The 12,813-nt window shown below is 50.5% G+C and overlaps 1 protein-coding gene across 2 annotated transcripts; it reads left to right on the plus strand.

Moving 5' to 3' along the window:
- The first annotated feature begins 680 nt into the window (after positions 1–680).
- Positions 681–12,725, plus strand: foxk2a (forkhead box K2a). Of its 2 annotated transcripts, none has more exons than XM_060037452.1 (9): positions 681–1,189; positions 2,073–2,267; positions 2,701–2,842; positions 4,474–4,620; positions 6,797–6,990; positions 8,435–8,652; positions 9,293–9,598; positions 10,189–10,371; positions 12,402–12,725. In XM_060037452.1, exons 1-9 carry the CDS (start codon positions 894–896, stop codon positions 12,593–12,595), a joined length of 1,875 nt encoding a protein of 624 aa, XP_059893435.1. In that variant the 5' UTR covers positions 681–893; the 3' UTR covers positions 12,596–12,725. The 2 variants fall into 2 exon arrangements, with proteins under 2 accessions (XP_059893435.1, XP_059893436.1); XM_060037453.1 differs by having other exon boundaries at positions 682–1,189; positions 9,323–9,598.
- Positions 12,726–12,813: the final 88 nt, after the last annotated feature.

The raw sequence follows: 12,813 nt of genomic DNA on the forward strand, positions 1-12,813 counted from the left end.
CCACCCCAGCTGTGCTCGCTATACCTCCAGCCTGAGGGGGCACTGGCTGAATTGTTTGTATATGAACTGACTTTCTATATTTTTGTATTGTATTTGTGTCGTACTATTTATGGACCTGAGTCTGAAATAAAGTTTTCGATTCAATTCAATGTATCAGAAAGTGTGTGTGCGCGCGCGCGTGCGTGTGTGTGATTCCTATTCTATTAAACCCTACAGATGACACACAATGACGAAACACAAATAAGTGTATACTATATGCTCTGTAAGGTGACCTTGGGTGTCTTGAAAGGCGCCTCTAAATTAAATGTATTATTATTATTATTATTAAGTATACGCAACTAAATAAATTGCATTAATCCAAACGCTCAAGCTTCGCATACGGATACAAACTCGGTCCAAAAGACCGGCGTTTGCTTCAAGTAACTGGTCACAATTCGGTTCACAGGAAGATGACGTCACTTCAAGAAAAAAAAACTCCCTTCCAAAATCTAAGCGCCGCGTCTTACAACCAGCCGCCGAGCTGCGTGTCAAGCTGCGGTGCAACCAACCCCTCGCTCCCACTAGCTATTTATATTATTGTTGTCATTGGTAAATACGCTACAGCTGCCTACCCATACCCCGTTCCCATTGGTCAACGGCTCAGGACGTCATAGTATTTCCGCCCATTTGGCCGCTTCTGGTTGGTCGAAACTCCTTCTTTTTCTCTCTGTCGCGGCGGTGGGTCGGAGCCGCTGTGTCCCCGGTCAGGCACGTTCCTAGTCCAAATTCACGCTTTCGATTTGGATCCCCGTTATAAAAAAAGCATAGTAAACATTAATCCCCTCGTAAATTCAAGCCACCGATTCGAATTGCGCGCCTTTACGTCCCCGAATCCCAACCAGAACCTCAGAAACATGGCGGTGGTTAGCGGGACCTCGGGTCCGGCGGTCGCCCGGCTTGAGGGCCGGGAATTCGAATACATGATGAAGAAAAGGTCGGTGACCGTCGGTCGGAACTCGTCTCAGGGCTCCGTGGACGTCAGCATGGGCCACTCCAGCTTCATCTCCCGCCGGCACCTGGAGATCTTCACGGCGGGGGAGGACGGAACGGGGAGCGGGGACTTCTACCTCAGATGCCTGGGCAAGAACGGGGTGTTTGTGGACGGGGTGTTCCAGAGACGAGGGGCGCCACCGCTCCAGCTACCGCGAATGTAAGAATGAATGGTTTTAGGTCGTTGATATTGTAATTTATAATAAATATCCTGAACGAATCGGACCCCCCCTTCTTTGTTGTTGTTGTGTTGGTTGCGTTGCACGTGTTGTGCTTCACATGCTGGCTGCGAATGGAGGAAAAACTAGGCATTAAAGAGCATCTTCTGCACCTAACCCCCCATGCTGGGGTTGTGTTTACAAACACCCGTGACGTGATTATTATTAGTTTTTACTGATGTTGGTTTTTTCGTTATTTGTTGTACTATTGCGGTAACGAGGAGGCTCACGTTAACGTCACCGCTTGCAGCTCTTGTGCTGTGGCTCAATGTCAACCTCGAGTCATGCCCCCCTGGGGTGTTTACACTGCCGGCTTGACACTGACTTGGGGCCAGATTTCTGTTTTTGTTTTCACACATGCGCCCGATGCAATGCAGTCCCCCCCGGTTTAAACTCGACACATTATAAAAACATTTCTGTTTACATTTCATATTGCGCCTGAGCGTTTTAGTTTGGGTGGTGTTTTAATATGGCGTTGTTTTTGTGCACGTCTCTAAACGGCTCAGAAGACGCCCTATTAATAATGAGATATGTTAGAAATGAAGGGTTGCATAACAGTGATGTGGTAGACATCCATTTTTAAACCGTACATCCCAACACCCCAGTTGGCTCCAATTAGATCTGAGCTGGCCTTGTTTTGAACGAATCATGAGGTCACACAGACTTCAAATATTAACGTTTGCGTTGCACCGCGGTTGGAAATACTTAAATCATTAACTACAACATGAAGCCAGACCATATTTTGTATCCTTACATTGCAACCTGTTGTTTCAGTGGATGCCCATGTACTTAAGAAACCGTCTTGGTTTTTATTTTGACTCATAGGTGTTGTTTGCGGTTTCCCAGCACAAGTATAAAAATCACATTCACAGCACTGTCCACCGACAAGAAGGAGCGAAGGAACGTGCCGGATTCCCCCGTGAAGCCCATCCAGCCCCAGATAGCCCCACTCACCATAAACATTCCAGACAACATAGCCCACCTTATGAGCCCCCTGCCTTCACCTACAGGAACCCTCAGGTGAGTCCGCCCCCCCCCCCCCGGCAGGAGACACGATGGAAGGGGAAATCTGTCTTCCTCCACTGAGGTGCAGAGTTGCACACTAAGTTTAAAGTTAGTGTTCGGAATTCTTTAATGCAGACAGACCTCTTATACAAATCATTCATGTTTTTTTTCTTATTGTGTTCAATAGTGAAATGGGCTTTGCACTGTGAATACATGACAAATATTTATTTAACAGAGTACCTCTTGTAAAAAAAAAAATGTAGTGTATTGTGACTCATTATGATTGTCTGATATTCTTTGCCCGGAGGGAAAGAAAAAGCAACGGGCTTATCTTCCTTTCTTGGAAGATTAATATTTAGCACAAACCATTGTGGAACCATCCGCATCGGGCAAAGGTTTTGTTTTGCTAATCCTAAATGGCTGCCGCCCTCGTGTATGTTTTTTGCAGCGCTGCCAACTCCTGTCCGTCAAGTCCACGGGGGGCGGGACTCTCCAGCTACAGGATGGGACGCGTCATGCCCTCCGACCTCACAGGGGACAACTCTCAGTCGGAGAACGACAAGGAGGCCTCTGGCGGAGACAGTCCCAAGGTGAGGGTCGATGGTACACAGAACGATGGTACTGGACCAGGGTGAGGGTCTGTGGTCGATGGTACACAGAACGATGGTACTGGACCAGGGTGAGGGTCTGTGGTCGATGGTACACAGAACGATGGTACTGGACCAGGGTGAGGGTCTGTGGTCGATGGTACACAGAACGATGGTACTGGACCAGGGTGAGGGTCTGGGGTCGGGGCCCACAGCACGATGGTACTGGACCAGGGTGAGGGTCTGGGGTCGATGGTACACAGAACGATGGTACTGGACCAGGGTGAGGGTCTGGGGTCGATGGTACACAGAACGATGGTACTGGACCAGGGTGAGGGTCTGGGGTCGATGGTACACAGAACGATGGTACTGGACCAGGGTGAGGGTCTGGGGTCGATGGTACACAGAACGATGGTACTGGACCAGGGTGAGGGTCTGGGGTCGATGGTACACAGAACGATGGTACTGGACCAGGGTGAGGGTCTGGGGTCGGGGCCCACAGCACGATGGTACTGGACCAGGGTGAGGGTCTGGGGTCGATGGTACACAGAACGATGGTACTGGACCAGGGTGAGGGTCTGGGGTCGGGGCCCACAGCACGATGGTACTGGACCAGGGTGAGGGTCTGGGGTCGATGGTACACAGAACGATGGTACTGGACCAGGGTGAGGGTCTGGGGTCGATGGTACACAGAACGATGGTACTGGACCAGGGTGAGGGTCTGTGGTCGATGGTACACAGAACGATGGTACTGGACCAGGGTGAGGGTCTGGGGTCGGGGCCCACAGCACGATGGTACTGGACCAGGGTGAGGGTCTGGGGTCGATGGTACACAGAACGATGGTACTGGACCAGGGTGAGGGTCTGGGGTCGGGGCCCACAGCACGATGGTACTGGACCAGGGTGAGGGTCTGGGGTCGATGGTACACAGAACGATGGTACTGGACCAGGGTGATATGCAATACTTGGCTTATGTTACGGGAATGTCATATGAACTTGTATCGGAAAAGATCTTTGGCAAAGTTTCAAATTGGCTGCTAAAGGTCCTCTTTTTTGTTATGAATTTCAGGGGTATTATATGAGGTTCATCTAATGTTATGTCAATGAACAAAGTCTCATAGATGAAACATTTGCAATAGTAAATTGGCTCTTTCAGAGTTGTTCTTTTGTAATGTATACCTTTTTAAAAATGTCCACAGTGCATACTAGCCAAGAGTAAAGCAGTATCGTGTGTGTGTATATATCCAACCGGCAAATACACTCCTTAACGGCAAGACGGAAATGGTGTTGAGTCAAATCCAAAGTAGCCTGTCAAAACAAAGGCGTAATTCTAAAATAAGACCCGCAAGATGATTGGAAAAGCGTAGACTTTCAAGTCATAGCATGTTTTGGAGCGAGTAGCTCGACCGGGCATCCTCTGAAGCATTTCAAACGGTTTCAGTTGCTTTTTGAAGGTGTGTGTGTGTGTGTGTGGGTGTGTGTGTGTGGGTGTATGTGGTTTACACACTCTGTGGTTGGGTGACTCAGTCGGCATGAAAGTTGACTCTTAAAGTATTAGATAAAAAAAAAAAAAAAAAAACATAGTCGATGTTTGTCTTAATTCGTCCTTTCTTCTTCCGCCTCCCCGTGCACAGGATGACTCAAAGCCGCCCTACTCGTACGCACAGCTCATCGTCCAGGCCATCACCATGGCCCCGGACACGCAGCTCACGCTCAACGGCATCTACACCCACATCACCAAGAACTACCCCTACTACAGAACCGCCGACAAAGGCTGGCAGGTAGGTGTCCTCCCGGAGTCCGCCTCGCCTCTGTCCGCTCTCACTGGGTCCCCAAGCCTCGCGCCAGGCTTCAGGAACTGGCCATGCGCCACGGAGAAGTGTTGGATGCTTCTGAAATACCGTGGTTGCGTGTTTGTCACACGCCAGAGGACCTCCCGGAATGTGGCACAAAACCTCCTCGAGTTCCCTGACCCAGGAATGAACCAAAACACGGAATACCTGAAAGCTGTTTACCTGAAATGAGCCGCATCTCCGAGCCCTTTAATCTCAACCTAACTATCGCTAACTTGTATAGACATACAGAATAAACCTTGATAACTGGTTCAGGTATACATAAACAAGTGTAGTTGTGCAACTATCGGCAGATGTTTGAAGAGCCTTTGGCAATTTCCTTGCATACCGAATGATTTCAATTTTCTGCGGCCGTCTTTGTAGCATTGAGAGGTATAGCCCGAGGTGTTTTTCAACTTCACAATTGCACTGTTCCCACCTTGATAAGCTTGACAGAAGGCAATATATTCGTGACACTGCAGCAGGCTATTACTAATTGTTTAATTTAAATCGAAGACCTCGATTTCAGTCCAATCTTTTGATTAAAATAATTAAATGGCCATGCCTATACTACATTTATCAGGTCAATTTTCTTACGAACCAGCTCATATCAACCCTGCCGAATCAAACAAAGACGAAAATGACGTTAAAGGAATGACATTAAAAAGCTGTGTGGATTGTTATGGCGTTCCATTGTAGATTTGAAGGGCTGCGCGCCATCGCAGGTAAAAATAGCGCCCTCGTCTCGCTTGAGAATAAAGGATCTACTCCCAGTGTACACCGTGCAACGCGCCTCTTCCGCGGCCGGCGAGGCGTCTCTTATGGATGAACACGGAAGCGAGGACTCGCGACGGGCGACTCCATGGCCCTCGCCCGTACGCGCCTGGTTAGGTTCAGCAGGGCCCCTGACCTCCACATGCCCACCCTTGACCCAAATCCAAAGATACGTGTCCGGCCTTGGTTTAGCCTGAGTTTATTTTAGCTGTCCCTTTTTCGTTATGGTGCTTGGGACATGGGGAGCTGTGGCCATTTTTTTCCAGGCTACCCTTTTCAACTGTGTTTTACACATTTAACTGTTGATGTCACATGAACGTGTATTACCATCCGTTCATGAATACCCACTATATGGTCATGGCTGACGGATATTTCTGCTTCAAAAGGCCAGCGTGGGTCCCTAAGCTCGCTGCGTGTATTTATTGTTCTGCGTCCCTACCTTGTTATATTTGTGTAGTGTAGAGGTTCGCGGTGTACCCACTTATATACATTTATCTCAATAAACATCAGCCTTTTACGAAGCTGCTCGGGTGAATAACATTGTAGTGTTATGAATATGGATAACATTAGGCACGCATGTGTCATTGTTGTCGATGCTGTTATGGGAGCAGGTTGGCTGGTAACTAGAAGGTTGCTGGTTCCATCCCGGTCTCCTCCTCGCTGCTCGAGTGACGAGGTGTACTTGAGCGTGACGCCTCACCCTGACCGCTCCCGACGAGCTGGCGGTCGCCTTGCATGGACGACACCGCCGTCGGTGTGTGAATGTGTGGCCACTGTGTGGCACTTTGAGTGGCCACTGGTGGGGAAAAGCGCTCTATAAATGCAGTCCATTTACCTTGCTTGAAAATCCCTCATGATATTCCTTGATCCAGTTTGTCCCCCACAACTCTCCCGCCGCGACCCTGCCGTGTTCTTGAAGGAAGCAGTCTAAACCGGATCGCTTTCAACTCACTTTATTAGTATTTAGGTATGGTAACTACGAAGCAAAAGGAGGGGAATTGTATTTGACGCGCGCGTGGAGCGACCCACGGCTGACTTGTCTTCCAGCCACGGGTTTCTGACCTCCTTCTGACCCCCGCTCCGCGTTTGTATCAAGCAGGCGTGGCCTATGTGACGCATTGGCTCCGGCTTCCGCGTCTGTCTTAAAGATGCTTCCTTCTGTGGCTGGAGTCGTTATTACAGCTTGTATGTTTTGGTCCTGCTCCCCTTATGGCTATGTATAGTAATTGCAGCCTATGTGTTCGATCCTGCTTCCTTGTGGCTATGTGGGGGTAGCTTATGTGCTTAATGTACGTAACGACCCCGTTGCTCTGTGGTTGATCCTCTGCCCCGTCTGCCGCCGTGTTCCCAGAACTCCATCCGCCACAACCTGTCCCTGAACCGCTACTTCATCAAGGTGGCCCGCTCCCAGGAGGAGCCGGGCAAGGGCTCCTTCTGGAGGATCGACCCGTCCTCCGAGAGCAAGCTGATAGAGCAGGCCTTCAGGAAACGCAGGCCCCGGGGGGGGCCCTGCTTCAGAACCCCGCTGGGGCCCCTCTCCTCCAGGTACAGCCAACACTTTGTTTTAGTTTGATGTAAAAATATATATCTATACAATGGCCCATGAGACTACCACGTCAGTGTCTTTAAGAAGTGAAATGATGCACCAAAGTACACACTCACACAAGAAGTACTCAGGCATTACAAAATTAGGATAAGTAATTTAATAATGCTGAGAATGATAAGGAACGCATACTTTGACTTTAATATTGAATTTAAAGCTGCATTAAATTGATTTGTAACCAGTAGGGGGCAGAATGAAACCTTGCACGGTGAAACAAACTGCTTTACAAATCATCACAGTGTTATGGTAGGCTGACCTTGCTGCTCCACTGAACCAAAGATTTGTTGGTCCACTGAGGCTTATCTCAAAGTTCCCCATATCAGAGTACCAACCCTAAACTGTTAGGAAACCAACAGGCTAAAAGCACATGCAGGGACGACACCATTTCTGGTGAACCAAATGAGTGCTTTCTGATTGATTAACGCCAGCTCCCACTGACGATTCCACCGACTGTTGAGTAAAGCTGATCAGACAAGGTACCCAGTGCTGCACATTAACAGGGTGTCCGCGCATCCTTAAAAAGTCTTAAATTCATGTTTCTAAATTTAAGGCCTTAAAAAGTCTTAAATTCGTTACAAATGTCATATGCTGGTCTTAAATACCCGACAAATTTAAGACGCAAGGTCTTAAATTTGACAGACCACTCCCAATTTAAGACGCAAGGTCTTAAATTTGTCGGGGCAGGACTGCTTTTTTTTTTTTTTTTCTCATGGGACTTTTCAGGAAGGACGAAGGACCAAGTAGAGAGGCTTCTTTCTTGCTAGCTGAATTATATCAACAATTATCTGCGTGCTTGCTAGATAGTCTGCGACAATGGGTAGGTGCAGATTCAAGGACAGTTGGCTGGAAGACGTCCATTTCCGAAGTTGCCTCGCGTCTGTTGCCAACCCCCACCATCGCGTGTTTTAGGTCGTAAATTTCATTCAATGTGGTATTAAAAAGGTCTTAAAAAGTCTTAAATTTGACTTGCTGAAACCTGCAGATACCCTGAATACACAGTGCTCCTTTTTACTACCAATTAGGTGCTGTATGTAAGCTATGAGGGCGGTTATTTGAGGCTAATTGGTTAGTTATGCCATAGGCATCTCTCAGCTATTAGTAACTGAAATGTGCTGTGAGAATATCTGTTTAAAGCTGCACCTGTTTCTGTGGGCTGAATTAGATGACAGACCACTCCCAGTTTATTTCTACTCCAATCAGGGCCTCTCTCGATTGTCTCGGGGCATCCATCTTTCCTGTCGTTCAAAGGAGAGTGAAGGCAACACCTTTTTACTGGTAGCGGGGGGGGGGGGGGGGGGGTATTTTTAAGTCCCCCCCTCCCTCTTTAAAACTCTTTTACCTACTGCCGCTTTAAGTGCTAACCGACCCACTCCCCTGCGTCCCCAGGAGCGCCCCGGCCTCGCCCAACCACGCCGGGGGGGGGCTGTCCGCCCACTCCAGCGGGGTTCAGACCCCCGACAGCCTGTCCAGGGAGGGCTCCCCGGTGCCCATGGAGCCGGAGCACGTCTCCCCCCCGCCCGCCGTCGTGCCGCCGCCCCCCGCCACCCCGATCCAGCCCAAACTCGCTGTCATCCAGGAAGCCCGATTTGCACAGAACCCCTCTGGTGAGTGGGACGAGTCCTTCGTGAAGCGGACTCTTTGGTTTCTGGACGGCTGTGTCGTCGGCACACCTGCGCCGGGGCCCACTCTGTCACTGCAGCCGTCGCTTTGGGTCACAGTAGGATGGTTCTCTTTTGGGGGTTGATTGAGCGGTAGGTGGATGGGTTTTATTCCAGGCACACGTTGGTCATTTCTGCCTGTGTGTACAGAAAGTGAAGGCCGGCGTGAAAAAGGTGCACGGTGCCCGTTGGGCTATTAAAGTTGACTTATAATACCACCGGATGTGAGCGTGATTCGCTGTTACAAGCCGTTTTGAAAATGGGCCTGTTCTGACATCACAAGTGGGCCGGTCCACCCAAGATATGTGACGGAGAGATCAGCAAAGTTTGCCACGGTCCGCTGGGTAGGCTGGTAGACGGATCTATCCAGCACACATCTAGGTGGACACGCCCACTTGTGATGTCGGAAGAGGCCGATTTTCAAACGTCTCGTAACGGCTGATCACACTTTGTGGAATAATATGTCCCCTTTAATCCCAACACTAGCTCTGTTTTCTGACGTTTTCGGTGTACCCTGTGAGACGTAAACCCGCCGGTTGGATTATGAAGTGTGTTAACCCGATCCCCCCCCCTCCCCCCGTCCCAGCCCCACTGACCGTGTGCCCTTGGGCAACAGGCTCGCCGCTGAACAACCAGCCGCTGCTGATCGCCGTGCAGCGCCAGATGCCCCAGTCCACCATGAAGTCGGTCACCTACGCCCTGGCCACGCCCGCCATGGTCACCACGGCGACCAACTCGGCGCCCATCATGCAGACGGTGCACGTCCTGCACCAGTTCCCCACCGTCACCACGGCGACCGCCGCCGCCAACCAGGCGCCCGCCGCCGCCGCCGTGGTGGTGACGAGCGCAGGCCACCCGGAGAGCCGCGGCAACGACCACCAGGAACTCAAAGGTACGGCCGCTCGATTGTGAGGAAAGAAAATAAATCATAATCACGATTATTTTGGTCAATGTTGAAATCACGGTTATTCAAACGAGAATGAGATTAATTGCACAGCCCTACTCATGGGGCAGAACTCCACACAGGAGTTGCTCTCCATCAGATGTCCTCTTTGTGGTTTTCGGCAAGCCGATACTCTGTACAACTGGTTTACAGGAAAGCCAGGGCCATAGTGATGTTTTAAAGTTCCCCCTTCAGAGGGCGTTTTAAACAAAACCTGGCTAAAAAGTATGTTTATAAAAGGTAATTTGGACCACATGCAATCCCTTAATTGAGGTAGAACCGATGAACCGCTGCATCAAATAAAACGTGTGTGTTTGACTATCTTCTCGATATGTTTGAGGTGCGGTCAAAATGCTAAATTCCGAATCTGTATTCATCTTCCCTTCTTCGGTAAACACCATCTTTGTCTGGCTCCGAATTCCGTCGTGTTGCGTTCACTCAACGCGTCTCGACCCGTGCGAGCTCCTCTGTTCCGAGCCCGCCACGCGCGTCACGTTGCTTCTCTGATCCGATGTCCTGTTCCCCGATTGGTCGAGCAGTAAAAGTGGAGGCCGTGCCCTCCCTCGCTGCCGCGGGCCGCATCATCCAGACCTCCCAGGCCACGCCCCTCACCACGGTCACCATCGTCCAGCAAGCCTCGCTGGGCCAGCACCAGCTCCCAGTGAAGACCATCACCCAGAACGGGACGCACCTGGTGCCCATCGCCTCAGCCACCGCCGCAGGTGAGCCTGCACACACACACACACACACGCACACGCACACGCGCACGCCCGCGCGCGCACACACAGACACACACACAGACACACACACACACAGAGACACACAGACACACACACAGAGACACACAGACACACACACACACACACAGAGACACACAGACACACACACACAGAGACACACAGACACACACACAGACACACACACAGACACACACACACACACAGAGAGACACACAGAGAGAGAGACAAACACACACACACAGAGACACACACACACACACACAGAGAGACACACACAGAGAGACACACACACACACACACACACACACACAGAGACACACAGAGAGAGAGACACAGAGAGAGAGACAAACACACACACACACAGAGACAAACACACACACACATACACACACGCGCCTGGAGTACTATGAGCTATCATAAAACATGAGGCCGGAGGATTTGTTCGGTATAGAGAGTACACCGATATGAATACGCGCTATGATATGAATTTCTGCCAGACCGTTCAACTAGTCGAGGGTAAATACCTGTCTGTCATCTGATGCTGTCAGACAGCCTAGACGGCCACCTCCAGAGTGTCAATAATATAATAGTTGCGGTGTGCCACCATGTAACATTTGAAATGGGTTGGGCTGTCACGACGGTGACATTCGGTTGATGTTGACCTATTTTTTTCCCCCCATGTAGTTTCTGAAAGGGTTCACTTGGTTAAAAGACTGATTTGAATATCGCCTCAAAAACCAAAACTAACAGTGTCCCAAGTAAAATGTATGAAGGAAGTCAGCGGCTTTGGGATCCACTCTCTGTTTGAGTCCAGGCAGAGGTTCAGTGGGAAACGGCTTGCAGAAGAGACGGGCCAATAGTTGCCCAGTAGAAAGGACAATGAGGACTCGAGGTCTTTTATGAGTTTTAATAAAATGGGTTTTAATGGATCGTTAACTCTGAGGTTTTGAGCAGTGCTGGAAGTCATAGCGTGCCCGTTATCATAATTACGTAGAACATTTTGATCGATTTTCTCCCTATATGAAGCAAAGGCACCCTGCGTTTTCAGAAAAACAAGCGGTTTGGCCATACCGCCCAGCACTAATACAACGAGAAATAAAAAGATTAAAAACGGCCCACCTTTTTTTCGTGCCTCCTGGCTAGAGTTTAGATTCTCTGCCCAAGCCCGACCCGACCCACGGGCTGGGTTGGGCCGATACTTCCCACCACTATCCTCGGGCCGGGCCTTTCATCAACGTTTTTTTATTATTATTTTTTTTAGCACTGGTTTATTGGCCTAATCTGAGGAGAAATCTATGCCATAAACAGAAATATTACAGGCCTTTATTACACGGGTCTTCTCAATGCCGCGGAACGCTCCGTTCACTTGCATGGGCAGTAGTCCGGGGACTTGTCAACCCCAGCGACTTCCGTTGCTAAGCGACGTCACCGTCTTTGCGGACAAATTATTTCTCTGCTGATCAACACTACGAATGCTGGTAACGAATAAATTGTAAAAAGACTCACCATGTGAAGTTATTTTTTCGTTTTGGCAAGTAGCCGTGTAATCAGCGGGATAATGTGTAGAACGTCGCCGGTCATAAGCCCCTTCAGGGCGAACAGGACACCGACACGCAGCGAAGGTGTCTTGCTTCGCCCTGTCGGGGCTTATTTTCCCGATAATGACCGGCGTTCTATACATTATCCCTTACATATATATTTAGCAGGGTAGGCCTAAGTAACAAATGTGTACAAAGTTACATATGTATTAAAAAAAATGACGCGTTGAAATCGGGCTCGGGCTCATAATTACAGTTAATGTGTCGGCTCGGACAGAACGTGCACGGGCTCGGGCCGGGTCGGGCTTGATCTTCTGGGCCCGATCTAAGCTCTACTCCTGGCGCTCAAAGCTCGAGTGATGGAGTGAGGACCAGGTCCGGAAACAGACCCTCAAAACGTCACCATGGCGATCTGCCCTCTAACGTCCCCCCTCTCTGTCACCCCCCCCCCCCCCCCCCCCCCCCTCTCTCCAGCCGTGGCCAACCCGCTCCACCTGCTGGCCGCCCATGCCTCGGCCTCGGCGTCCCTCCCCACCAAGAGGCCCAACGGGGAGCTGCCCCCCGCCCCCAAGAGGCTGAAGACGGAGGGGGAGGGGGTGGCGGTGGTCCACAACAACGGCAACGGGAGGGACCACGACGAAGGCAGGGAGCACGCCAACGCTGACTGACTCCTCCCCCCCCCCCCCCCCGGTCTGTACACTGACCCCAGCTCTCCTGGCACTGAGCCCAACACGTCTCATACTTTTACACTCTTAAAGCAAGTAGGCGGTCCTCTTCCTCCTGCCCCGCCCCCTCCCCCCCCCCCCCCTTCTGTGGTCCGGCCCCCCCCCTCACCCCGCCCCGTGGTCCGCCCCCCCCCCCCCACCCCTCCCTTCCCCCATAGTTC

Source organism: Gadus macrocephalus, chromosome 18, assembly GCF_031168955.1.
Source record: "Gadus macrocephalus chromosome 18, ASM3116895v1".
NCBI lineage: Eukaryota > Metazoa > Chordata > Actinopteri > Gadiformes > Gadidae > Gadus > Gadus macrocephalus.

Coding starts and splice junctions, on each gene's coding strand:
- foxk2a (XM_060037452.1), top strand. CDS start 894: ATGGCGGTGGTTAGCGGGACCTCGGGTCCGGCGGTCGCCCGGCTTGAG. Junction 1,190..2,072: donor CCGCTCCAGCTACCGCGAAT/GTAAGAATGAAT, acceptor TTTGACTCATAG/GTGTTGTTTGCGGTTTCCCA. Junction 6,991..8,434: donor CTGGGGCCCCTCTCCTCCAG/GTACAGCCAACA, acceptor CTGCGTCCCCAG/GAGCGCCCCGGCCTCGCCCA.